Below are 13,932 nucleotides of genomic sequence, written 5' to 3'. Positions count from 1 at the left end.
GGAGAATAGTTTGCATGTGAGCCGAACAATTCCATCCTCTAAAATAAAGAAAACAAAATAATTAAAATTTTTAAAATCCTTAAACTTTGTCATGTTTAATTTTAGGAGCCTTTTTATTATTGTTAATAACTAAACAGTGGTGACTTGTGAATTGTGATGCTGTGCAACATTGTATTAAATATAATGTATTTTCTATTTGGAACTGAAATTTTAAAGAAATCCTTTTATAAAGAATTGTTCATAATTTAAGCTATTTGCTTATTTGCTTTACTATTAATTATAATCAAATCAATTTAAATTTGTAGAATTTATTAAACAATTCTAATTTTCATATAAAGTTAAAACAAATTATTCTTCGACAGTGACAACTCTAAAATCTCCCCTCCCCAAAGAAAAAAAAAATGCATGAGTAAACTTTTGTATACCTAAAAATGGTGCGTTGGCATGATAATCAAGGTGTTCATCGCTTCAGGTGTGGTCTGGATTCAAGTCGTGTTGCTATTAAGACTTTGCCCACCTCTTGTAATTAAGAAAAAAGAAAAAAAAAAAAGAGTTTGATAGAACCAATAACATACAAGGGCTTCTACATTTGGATTGAAGAAATTTGTTTCTTACATTATCCATAATTGGAAGCTGTCCAACTCCAAAGCTATGTCTGGAAATTAACACCATTTTTATACTTAATGTTCAAACAACACCTCCCACTTCACGGATCCTATCTTATTCAAATTCCCTATTCTTTTTAAATATATATTTGTAGCCTAAACATGAAAGTAGAATCCCAGTTAAAATATATTTTGCATTTATTCTCAAATCCAAATTGACTTAAACAACTGCCACTCCTTTTAGCTTTTGAATTAAAATTTTCCATATATATTTGATGAATCCTGTAAATTTATTTAATGTCATGTGTTTTTCATTTGCAATTTAGTTATTTATTTACTCTTTACAAATGGGTTGAATTCTTTATTGAAAATAATCATGTGATACAAGAAAATTAAGGCATTATTTAAGTATTTGATTGATTAATTAGATCTCAATTCAGTTGTCAAATTATTTAATATTTATTTTTACAAAACAATAAATACTGTTTTAAGATTATTTTTGTTTTTATATAAATTTTTAAAAAATTACATACAAATTTAAATCTAAAATACTATTATTTTTATTATTATCAATATTAAATGTGCAGTAATTAACATGCGACTGTTTTCCACAAAAGGTCATTAAAAAAAGAAGGGATAGACTACTATTTTTTCATATTCATTCCCACCCGTCCGTAACTTATTCGAGCAATGGCGCCATAAAATTACAGGAAATCTCTATACCTTGTAAAGTATTTGCCCTAAAGTATTTGCAGTGTTAGCAAAGTTCCAAGTACTCCAAACCAGCTCTATTAACCCACAAAAAGCAAACCCACTTCTCACTTGATAAGCCCCTCTCCCTCTCCCTCTCCCTCTCTCATTCACCATTAATTTCCAAACGCTGTCCATTGGCTTGGCTTAACCCTGTAAGCTAATAGTTCCAACTTGAGAATCAATCTTTGCCTTGTTTGTTTTTTTTATTGACTAAGATTTGTGTTTAGGGTCTCTTTCTATTTAATCTTTCTCTGTCATGATCTGACTGTAGAAACCCTAGAAGAAACAAAGGATGGGGAGAGGGAAGATTGCGATTCGAAGGATCGATAATTCAGCAAGTAGGCAAGTGACCTTTTCAAAGAGAAGAAAGGGTTTGATTAAGAAGGCCAAAGAGCTGGCTATCCTATGTGATGCTGAAGTTGGCCTTGTCATCTTCTCCAGCAGTGGGAAGCTCTATGAATTTGCAAGCACCAGGTTTCAACTTTTAACTCAACTCATATCCTTCCTTTATATATATATATGTCCGTGTGTGTGTGTGTGTGTATGTATGTATATATAATATGTTTTCCTTGACTTTTTAGTTTTTACAAATAGAGATAACCATTAAACCAAACCTGAGTTATACATGCTACCATTAGTCCAATGTCCTTTTTCTTTAATACTTTTTTTTTTTTTTAGTTTATTTCTATCTTTGGCCTAATTTCCTGCTTGTTTAACCTATGAAAAACCAAAAAAATGTTCTTCATTTCAAGCTTAGGGATATATTCATCTCAATGTAGTAAAAGATAAACACAATAATCCCTTCATGTCTAGGGATGAACACCAAGAGGTTGAGATTGAAATGGTGAACTTGTGATGATAAAAGTAAAGAAAGGGGTTAATTACAAGATGGATCAGCTGGTGAGAGATATGAAGGATATCACGGAGTATCAGATGAATGATTTGATTTAGATTATGTTCTGCAATAATAATGGAGAAGAAACAAATAAAATACAACTTCAAAGGGTAGCCAATAGTGCCTTTTTATGATCATTAATCAAGGGGGAAAAGAAAAGATGAGTAAGTGCTTTTCTATAAGACTGCACTATTGGGAAGGATTATTGCTGGCGTGCTTCAAAGGCGGAGGGGGTCAGTCAATGAGCGTAAAAAAGTCAAAATGGATCATTATTGTCAAATAAACTATATATATATAACTCTCACATGAGATAGAAGAATCTGAACTAGCTAGATAAACATCAATCTAAATTACTTGGATTCTTTTTCCAAGTATCCATATTTGATATATACTTATGTTGGCTTATGGATATATGAAAAAATTATAAAATCTAGCACTCACCTTCAAAGATGAATAAGTGTTGCATTCCTCCTTCCTTCTTATTGGAAAAACAAGCTAATTGCATCTTCTTTCTTCAAGCACTAACTAAAACATTTTCCTTTTCCTTTAACAAGAGGAATCAATTTAGCCTTCTTTAATATAAATATGTATGTTTTTTTTATTATTATAATATATCCATATATATTTTCAACAACTTTGTTTTTCTCTTCCAATAGCAATTCCCATTCTCCAGTTCTTTTTATGGCCTTCGTTCCTAATCATTCTTATATTCGAACTTGTTAAAACCATCTACTTTTGACTAATGAATCTTTGCTTTTTCTCATACGAAATCGTAACAGTAAAATTCTTTCCATGATTATTTATGTCTAAATCAATTCCCAGGCATTGAAGTCAAAATTATACAGCTAGCTTTAGCTGAAATATATAGATCGTATATACGAGTACAGTTCCCTCACTCAAGAATTTGGTGTTCATAGATGTAGCTAGACATTTTGAACCTAAAAAGATTTTGTTAATGACATCTTCAGTTCATTGCATCAAGCCAAATTTACAGAAAAAGAAAAAATCTCATGGAGGCAACTGAGCAAAACAATTGGCCTTTAAAACACGGTTGTAGCCAACTTTAAAACAATTTCTTAAAAAATACAAATAATTATATAGTTTGATTCAACTTTCTAGGATTAGTGTTCCCTTTTTAATATTCAAATCATAAAAAAGAAAACCCAACTTATATCTATATATAATTAATGTTGTATTTCACTTTAGCATTTGTTAACGTAGATTTCCATATGAAGTAATCTATGAGATATCAGCCATCCATTCAGATAACCTCAAATGTTCTGAAAAAGGGAAGGTTCATATCGAAAAGAATCAAGCATTTGCAACCAATAAATCATGCACATAAACATTGTTTTATATTTCCCAAAGTTTTATTTTTTGAGTATCTCTTGTCATGACGTTAGAAGAATCTTATGCCACTAGGTAGGTCAAGAATTCATGTGCAATAACCTGTGAATTTTGCATTTCCCATATGCACGTGGTTTACAACAAATGAAGTTATTTATGCCAACACTTAATACATTTACGAGTGGTTCTTACAAATATAAATGATAATAATAAATATATTAAAAATGAATTCATGAAATCTAAAACTGACTGTTTCAATTTGTTCAAAAATTTATTTTTATTTCGTATTGCCACCATGATTTCTCTAAATCATTTCAAAATATGCTATAAGTTGACACTTACAACAAATGATATCTATGTGAATAAATGTTAAAAAGACAGCTAAAAAATAGTTTTTACACTAAGACTGAGTATACCTTTGTATATATATATATCAGCATGAAATCAGTTATTGAAAGATACAACACCTTGAAAGAGGAACACCAACAGTTGTCGAATCCATCATCAGAAGTCAAGGTACCCTTCTCTACCACCTTTTTCCCATACACACACATAATATAACACAACATCTATATGCTTGAAGATTCTGAAAGAACATATACATGGAATCTTGTTCTAATGGCAGTCTAACCTTGACAATGCCAAATACTGCAGCAATTCTTCTAATGACTTGGAGGATTATCCTTTTCTCTCGTACCCAAATATATCATAAATAATTCATAGGAGTCTGTTTGACAAATATTGCTTGAATAACAAAAATTTGGATTAAATGATGTGAAGAGTCTATAAAAGCTAAATAAACGTTATGTTATGGTGAAAGCAATTTGCTTAATTCCCTGTAAGAATTAAGAAAAAAAGACGCTTTTATGTTCTAAATGAACTTAAGATTTTCTGACAGTTTTGGCAAAGAGAGGCTGCAATCTTGAAACAACAACTGCAGAATTTGCAGGACAACCATCGGTATGTCCTTCTCTCTGACCTTAAAATTCCCTAATATTTACAAAAAAAGCTGCATCAGTAGGCAACCGGAATTGTAGACCAATCTTATACATGCACAAATACAGACGCATGTATAGGAATACATGTATGTAGGATGTGAAATCATATATGAGAAGACATGGTGATTGACCAACGCCTAAAATCTGATACGTCAGGCAACTCATGGGTGAACAGCTTTATGGTTTGAGAGTTGAAGACCTGCAGAATCTAGAGAACCAACTGGAGATGAGCTTGAGAGGTGTTCGCATGAAAAAGGTCTTAACACCACTATTTATGCAATTTTTAGGCATAATAATAATAATTGTATGGTAGTAAACTTGACATGCTTAATTTTTAACTTTTTTGCAGGAACGGATATTAACCAATGAAATAGAAGAATTAAACCGAAGGGTCATTCAAAAAGAACACACTAGCTGAGTTTTATTTACATTTGTTGTTCCAAATAGAAACACTCAATAGAACGCTTTTTCGCCTTCTTTCAGGGGAACCTTATTCACCAGGAGAATGTGGAACTCTTCAAGAAGGTAAACCTTATCCGCAAAGAAAACATGGAATTACTCAAGAAGGTAGTTCATTTTATTGATGGATACAAACAACTCCATAATATGAAATTAGCATAACTCCAGTTGAGTTAATCGAATCAGGTTTATGGAACAAGGGATGAAAATGGAAATGCTGTGAGTTCATATGTATTTGACAGTGGAGAGGGTTCAAATGTCCCTATTCATCTTCAACTAAGCCAACCTGAGAGATATAAGGATTGAAGGTAAAAAAGGGTTTCTATATCAATTTGATACCTTTGCTATATTGCTTTTAATATCCAAGTATATTCCATTCCATGAAACCGCAGGATAACAAGAAAGAATGCAGTGATGAGTTAAGAGACATGTTACTTCAGTTCATCCCCAGCAAAACCCATGTCTGTGAAGATATCTACATAAAAGATCGTCAGTAGAATGACGAATCTGAAATTGATTGTGGCATTATTTATAATAGAACCACTATAATTTATTGGAGAACCAGGACGCAAAATATTAACTACAATATGCTGTTTACACGAAAGTATCTTTGTCAATGAGATGCAGGCTCTTTTTGCTTCTTCACTCACAAGTAGTCAAGTAACATGAATGGCACTTGTCTTGAGATGTTGCCACTACATTGTACTTTCTATCTCTCTTCTACAAATTGCAAAACATTGAAATGCAATATCATTTAGGACAAGATGAACATTGAAGCTTTAAATATGGAGCAACAAGACTCATCATCAAATTTCTAATTTGCTAGAAATTTATACATGAAACACGATATCATGTTAAGCATTAGTGGAGGGGTCTAACTAACTTGAAATTAGGTATTAGGGGACAAAAATAAATTTTAAGTACTAAATTGATTATAGTAAGTAGGACAAGAGATTTGAGTTTTTTTTGAGGTGATTACAAGACAAATGAAAACTTTTTTTTAGTATCTCATTTTAAGTTAATTTTAAATATTATAAAATATTAATAAATTAATATAAATATTGTTATAATTTAATTAATTGTTTTGCAAATGAATACCTTCTATCTATCTAAATCACATAACTCATTAAAAGTTTTAAATTGTAAAATATTTATCCTTATCACAAAATGCCATATATATATAAAATTATTAAAAATCAAATCTCGCAAGGCGAGCTCATATTCCTAGTAATATCTATTTTAGACAAAAAAAAAATTAAATGAGCTTGAACTCCTAAATGGTACAAATAATAATTTACAATTTAAATTTCATATGGTATGGCTGCAAGTTTAAATTAAGTCTTTGCATTTTTTTAAATATTTGTATGTCATTTTAATCCACTTAATATGTTGTTTCATTATTTGGATTTGTATTTGATGCATCATTTGTTGTGTGTAATTTATAGGTTTAAATATACATTTTTAAAATTTAAAATTTAGTTATTATACTTTTAATCTTAAGACGTTGAGTCTTTATATTCTTTTTATTTAAAAATTTTGATACCTTCTGTTGTGCGGAAGCGTGTAAAAGAGTAAAATTATTGTACTAAAAAATCACACTAAGTTCAATTCCCAGGAAAGAAAGGTGGATCACAAGGATCGCTTAAGTACCAGGTCTTTCCTAGCCAGAATATCCCTCAATCGTAATTTAATAGCATAATAAATCACTACAATCACACACACAATTCATGCAGAATAATACAATAAAGAACATAAGAATTTAACGAGGTTCAGCAAATTTTGCCTACATCCTCAGGCACTACCAAATATATTTCACTCCAAAATACAAGTGAGAATTTACAAAGAGAGAGAGAGAAAACAATGCCTTAAGTAGAGAATGGCAAGTTTGAGATACAGAATGAGAGATGGTTATGCCTATTTATAGTTGAGGTTCAGGGATCAACTTGCAAAGTCACTTTACAATTAGGGACCATATATTGCAAATATCTCAGATTTTATTATGCCAATATCTCGATACCCATATCTTTGACTTTCCAATATTTGATACCCATATCTTTGACTTTCTATTATTTGATACCCATATCTTTGATTTTCCATAAATATGGATAATTCCCAATAATCTCTACCTTGAAGATTTGATTCGAGTAATCTTATCTTCACACAATTCTCTCTGCCTTTGTCAACAACACTTGATAGTGCCTTCTTCAACTGTTAAACATGCAGAATATTGATCAAGTTCAAACAATGTTCGAACTTGATTGTTGTTACCACCTTGGTCATCATATCTGCGGGATTATCTGCAGTCTTAATCTTCTGAAGGTGAATTTTCCCCTCATCAATAATTTCCCGCACAAAGTGGAAACGTACATCGATATGCTTTGTACGTGCATGATAGACTTGATTCTTTGCTAAATGAATAGCACTTTGACTATCACAATACACATTAATATGCTCCTGGACCAATCCCAAGGTTTTAACCATACCTTGTAACCAAATAGCTTCCTTTACAGCCTCTGTTACAACCATGTATTCAGCTTCTGTGGTTGACAACGCAACTGTAGACTGCAGTGTAGACTTCCAACTTATTGGTCCTCCAGCAAGAGTAAACACATAACCAGTGGTTGATCTTCGTTTGTCCAAATCACCGGCATAATCAGAATCAACGTACCCAACAACACCTTTACCAAGTGTAGTATCCTGCTTGAACAGTAATCCAATATCCATGGTCTTATGAATATACCGTAGAATCCATTTCACAGCTTACCAATGTCCTTTTCCAGGATTATGCATATACCTGCTCACTATACTAACTGCCTGTGAAATGTCGGGTCTTGTACACACCATTGCATACATCAAGCTACCTACTGCATTAGAATACGGAACTTGTAACATGTATTCTTGTTCCGTATTTGTCGAAAGAGATAGTTGTGCAGAAAGCTTGAAATGAGAAGCCAACGGGGTACTTACAGCTTTAGTCTGCTCGTTCATGCCAAACTTCTGTAGTATCTTCTTTAAATATTGCTTCTGAGATAAACTAACTCTGCCATGAGCTCTATCCCTACATATTTCCATGCCAAGGATCTTCTTAGCTTCACCTAGATCTTTCATCTCAAACTCAAGGTTGAGTTGAGTCTTCAATCTCTCAATTTCAACTTTACTCTTAGATGTTATCAACATATCATCAACATATAAGAGCAAGTATACGAAAAATCCTTCTTGTAGCTTCTGAAAATACACGCAATGATCAAATTTACTTCTTGTATACCTTTGCCCTTTCATGAACTGATCAAATCGCTTGTACCACTGCCTTGGAGATTGTTTCAATCCATAAAGCGACTTTGTCAGTTTGCAAACCCAATTTTCTTTATCAGCAACCTTGAATCCATCTGGCTGAGTCATATAGATTTCCTCTTCCAAATCACCGTGTAAAAATGCGGTCTTCACATCGAGCTGAACTAGTTCAAGATAATATTGCGCAACCAAGGCTAGCAAAATCCGAATAGACGAATGCTTCACAACTGGAGAAAATACTTCATTGTAGTCTATTCCTTCTTTCTGAGCGTAACCCTTTGCTACCAATCTAGCCTTGTATCGAACTTCATTTTTATCAGGAAATCCTTCCTTCTTTGCATATACCCATTTGCATCCAATTGCCTTCTTTCCTTTAGGTAGTGTCACCAACTCCCAAGTCCTATTTTTATAAAGAGACTGCATTTCTTCATTCATAGCTTGCTTCCACTTTACACTATCAGAGTTACTTCTTGCTTCTGTGTAAGTAGAAGGAACATCATCATCTGCAATTGGAAGTGCATAGGCCACCATATCATCAAAGCGAGCAGGCATACGAATCTCTTTTCTTGGCCTTCTATATGCAATTGAATCATGTTGTTGTAGAAGTTCTTGGGTCGAAACTTCTTCATCATTTGTTCCTTCAATATTAGCTGGATCATCATTAACCTTTTCAAGCTCCACCTGCTGTAAAGTGCCACTGGTTGTGTTATCCTTTTGTGAATCATTGTTCTTCATCATGGTTGATTCATCAAAAGTCACATCTCTACTGAAAATTATTTTCCTTGTATCAGGACACCAGAGACGGTATCCTTTTACTCCACCAATTATACCCATGAATAATGATTTCTTTGCTCTTGGGTCTAACTTAGATTCTTTTACATGATAATATGCAGTGGAACCAAAAATATGTAAAGAATCATAATCAATAGCAGGTTTACCAGCCCACCTCTCCATAGGAGTTTTTCCATTTATTGCAGCTGATGGCAACCGATTAATTAGATGGCACGCATATGTAACTGTCTCAGCCCAAAATTCTTTGCCCAATCCAGCATTGGACAACATACATCGAACTTTCTCCAGTATAGTCCGATTCATACGTTCTGCCACCCCATTCTGTTGTGGTGTATCTCGAACAGTGAAGTGTCGTACAATACCTTCATCGTGACATACTTGTAGAAATGGATCACTCTTGTACTCAGTACCATTGTCTGATCGAAGTCGTTTGACTTTTCGACCAGCCTGGGTCTCCACCATCTTCTTCCATTTCAGAAATACATCCAAAACTTCATTTTTCCTTTTCATTAGATACACCCATACTTTTCTTGAATAATCATCAACAAAAGTAACAAAATAGTGCATACCTCCCAAAGAAGCCACTTTAGTAGGTCCCCACACATCACTGTGAACGTAGTCCAGAATTTCTTTTGTATTGTGAATTGCTGAACCAAATTTTATCCTCGTCTGCTTGCCCAGAACACAATGTTCACAGAATTCCAATTTGCAAGAATTTGCACCTTTCAACAAGCCTTGCTTCGCCAAACTCTGCAAAGCTTTTTCACCAGCATGTCCCAATCGCATATGGCATAACCTGGTAGCCTCTGAATCTGCATCTTTCGTAAAAGCTGTTGATGTTGATCCAATAACTGTACTTCCATTTAAATAGTACAGATTATTCCTTCTTGTGCCTTTCATCACCGTCAATACCCCAGCTACTACCTTTAGTAATCCATCTCTCAAAGTGATTGTGAGCCCTTTAGATTCTAGGACCCCTAATGAGATAAGATTTTTCTTCAAGCTAGGTATGTAGAGAACATCTGTCAAGACTTGAATTGAGCCGTCGTGATTCTTCAATTGGATTGTACCTACTCCCATTGTCTTACAAGCGCTATCATTGCCCATAAAAACAACTCCACCTTCTAGTTCTTTAAGACTAGAAAACCAGTCCTTATTAGGACACATATGGTAAGTACATCCCGAATCCAAAATCCACTCATCTGTATGACATGCCATTGCCATGCCAACCAAGATAAAGTCTAACTCCTCATCATGCTCCGTTACACATGCATCAGAAATAGCTTTACCCTTTTGTAACTTAGGACAATTCTTTTTCCAATGCCCTTTCTCACGACAAAAAGCACATTCATCTTTGGCAGGTCTCCCTTTGGACTTACTCCTTCTACCAGATTTGTTGCTGCGCGAACGACTTCTTACTGTTAAGACTTCTGTAGTTGTATCTCTGTGATCTTTTTTATCTTTCTTTCGAGTCTCAGATCTATACAACGCACTACAGACTGCATCAAATGTGATTGTATCCTTCCCATGAAGCAATGTGGTGGTAAGATGATCATATTCATCAGGAAGAGAATTCAACAACAGTAATGCCTTGTCTTCATCTTCAAATTTCTCATCCAAATTTAGCAAGTCTGCTAAAATTTTATTGAATGAGTTCACATGGTCATTCATCGACATACCGGGTGCATACGTGAATCAATAAAGTTTCTTTTTCATATAAAGCCTATTTTCAAGACTTTTTGTTAGAAACTTTTCTTCCAGTGTATCCCACAACTTCTTCGTTGATGTCTCCCTCATGACAGAGTACTTCTGCTCTTTGGCCAAACATAGGCGAATTGTTCCACATGCCTGTCTATTGATCTTGGCCCACTCCTTGTCATCCATCTTGTCAGGTTTTTCTTCAAGGGCTATATCCAGCTCTTGCTGACATAAGACATCCAGGATCTCACATTGCCACATACCAAAATTATTGGTACCATCAAATTTCTCTACTTCAAATTTCGCATTGGTCACAGTGGTCTTTGACGATGACTTTTCCATTTTTTCTCCTCAATCCCAACTACAGTACGTGAACAGTGCCGTGACCGATCGTATTCCCCAAGTACGAATCTAGCTCTGATACCAATTGTTGTGCGGAAGCGTGTAAAAGAGTAAAATTATTGTACTAAAAAATCACACTAAGTTCAATTCCCAGGAAAGAAAGGTGGATCACAAGGATCGCTTAAGTACCAGGTCTTTCCTAGCCAGAATATCCCTCAATCGTAATTTAATAGCACAATAAATCACTACAATCACACACACAATTCATGCAGAATAATACAATAAAGAACACAAGAATTTAACGAGGTTCAGCAAATTTTGCCTACGTCCTCGGGCACTACCAAATATATTTCACTCCAAAATACAAGTGATAATTTACAAAGAGAGAGAGAGAAAACAATGCCTTAAGTAGAGAATGGCAAGTTTGAGATACAGAATGAGAGATGGTTATGCCTATTTATAGTTGAGGTTCAGGGATCAACTTGCAAAGTCACTTTACAATTAGGGACCATATATTGCAAATATCTCAGATTTTATTATGCCAATATCTCGATACCCATATATTTGACTTTCCAATATTTGATACCCATATCTTTGACTTTCCAATATTTGATACCCATATCTTTGACTTTCTATTATTTGATACCCATATCTTTGATTTTCCATAAATATGGATAATTCCCAATACCTTCATCTTTTTTTTATCGTTAAAGTTAATGATGTCAAAAGTAAAATAATTTTCTTAACCCTCAATATTTATAATTTTTGTTAATTTGATCTTCACCCTTTAAAAGTACATAAAATATTTTAATAAATTTAAAAAATAATTTTTTCATATTTTAAATAAAAACATAAAACATAAAAATTATATTTTTAAATAAAAATCTTATTTTTTAAAATAAAAAATTATAAAAAAAAATTAAACACTTTAAAATCCAAAAAATAAAAAATATTTTTAACACAATCATTGCCTCATAGTCACCCCATATTTTGTTAACCGCTATGCCAATTTAGAGTTCCTATGCACAGTGTAATTTAAATATTTTCTATATTATTTTAATAAATATCATATTATTCTTAAAAAAACTAAAAGATTAATACTAAATTAAATATTGAAGCCAAATTTAAATACCAAAGAATATATTGATCCACTTTCTTTCTCCATGTGAGTCATAAATTTTTTTCATGAATCATAAATGGTTTTAAGGTTTCAATTTCATGCATTCAACAATGATGGTGAACTTGCAGGGTGTGGGTTCCTGCTCCAAAAAATCAAAATTGTTTCTTTAATTCTTTTGAGTATTTGTAAAGTTTCAAGTTAATTTAATAGTAAAATTATATTTTGATCTCTCCTTAAATTTAAAATTAGATTATATCCTCTTCAAAAACAAAAAATTTATAATTAAATCCCTTAAAAATATAAAAATATACATTAATACAATAACAAAATTATAAAAATTTATAAATCAAATTCGACTTTAAAAAAATTCTTCCCTTCAATTATTCCGTCACCATTATTAACTGATAAAGCTGTTTTTGGGGGATACAAAATTGGTGCTGCCACTCATCAATCATTTTTGTTAACGAGTTATCCATCCCAGTTCATTGGTCTTTATCATGGAGTTCAAAAGAGTTGTTTTTCCAGTGAAAAAAGAAACAAAAACAACATATCTTGATATATTTTTATATAATATTACAATTACATCAAAATTGATAGCAAAACCAGAAAAAAGAAACATAAATAAGCACAAATTTATCATGATCTAACGTCTTGAAATATTGATTGTTGATGATGAAAACCTTCATCGAAATTCTGGGAATAGCTAACAGCATCATAGTGAAAAGACAATGGCTTTGAGGATCCTTAAATGCTACTTTTCCCATCTTTTACCAATCTCCTCAGCAGATTTCTCCATCTCTGCCTTCTCTTCTCACTGCCACTGCTGCTGCACTCATGGATGCGCGAGTACTCCATTTCTTCCTTCACCGGTAAGCATGAGGGAGACATCGTATAACAGCCGGAAAATAAGATGATTGCCGCCGGCGACTCAGATCTCTCCCCATTTCCGACATTGCTTTCTTCTTTGATTTAGGTTTGAATTTGGCGATGCTAAGCTTCTCATGTATTTCTCAACATATATATAATATAACATATGATTGAGTATTGAGCAGAGGGTAGATCAGTGTGTATTTTATATTACTATAATTTTAAGATATTAAAAATTTATGTTATGTAATATTTTTATAACTAAATTTAAATAAAAATATATTTTATTAAATTGTAATCAAATGTAAGAATTGAATAATTCCTTTGTTTTTTTCAGAAAATTCAGGGCGCCATTTAATAATTTAAGCCTGACTAAATGGAATTTTAAAAAAGAATAGTAAGGACAATAATCATGTGATCCCTAACGATTAAGGGATTTAAAAAAGAATAGTAAAAAATATTATACCTTAAAATTCAAACCACATTAATATACTAAGTGTGATTAAAAGGAAATTAAAAACCAAAGCTAAAGTTGTTAAAACCTGAATTACACACAAACAACAGTACTTTCATATATATTATGGCATCCTTGAAATATAGAAATAAATGAAAATTTTAAATCCCAACCATTTTTAAAGTAGTATTAAATAAGTAGGAGATTGTGCTCATTTGACGTTAACAGTTAATTCTTGTTTTCCATTCCAAGAAATTAAATATTTGAACAAGGCAGTACCTCCAAATTTGTTGTTCAACATGTAATTTAAT

At 32.6% G+C, this 13,932-nt stretch overlaps 1 protein-coding gene across 1 annotated transcript; it reads left to right on the top strand.

Annotated features, from left to right (window-relative positions):
• The first annotated feature begins 1,261 nt into the window (after positions 1-1,261).
• On the top strand, positions 1,262-5,841 carry LOC107911218 (MADS-box transcription factor 23). The gene is made up of 9 exons (XM_041105608.1): positions 1,262-1,510; positions 1,630-1,832; positions 4,038-4,116; positions 4,499-4,560; positions 4,755-4,854; positions 4,948-4,989; positions 5,082-5,165; positions 5,244-5,365; positions 5,450-5,841. Exons 2-8 carry the CDS (start codon positions 1,651-1,653, stop codon positions 5,361-5,363), a joined length of 669 nt encoding a protein of 222 aa, XP_040961542.1. The 5' UTR covers positions 1,262-1,510; positions 1,630-1,650; the 3' UTR covers positions 5,364-5,365; positions 5,450-5,841.
• Positions 5,842-13,932: the final 8,091 nt, after the last annotated feature.

Source organism: Gossypium hirsutum, chromosome D11 (genome assembly GCF_007990345.1).
Source record: "Gossypium hirsutum isolate 1008001.06 chromosome D11, Gossypium_hirsutum_v2.1, whole genome shotgun sequence".
Lineage (NCBI taxonomy): Eukaryota > Viridiplantae > Streptophyta > Magnoliopsida > Malvales > Malvaceae > Gossypium > Gossypium hirsutum.
This window is presented reverse-complemented; position numbering and strand designations above follow the sequence as displayed.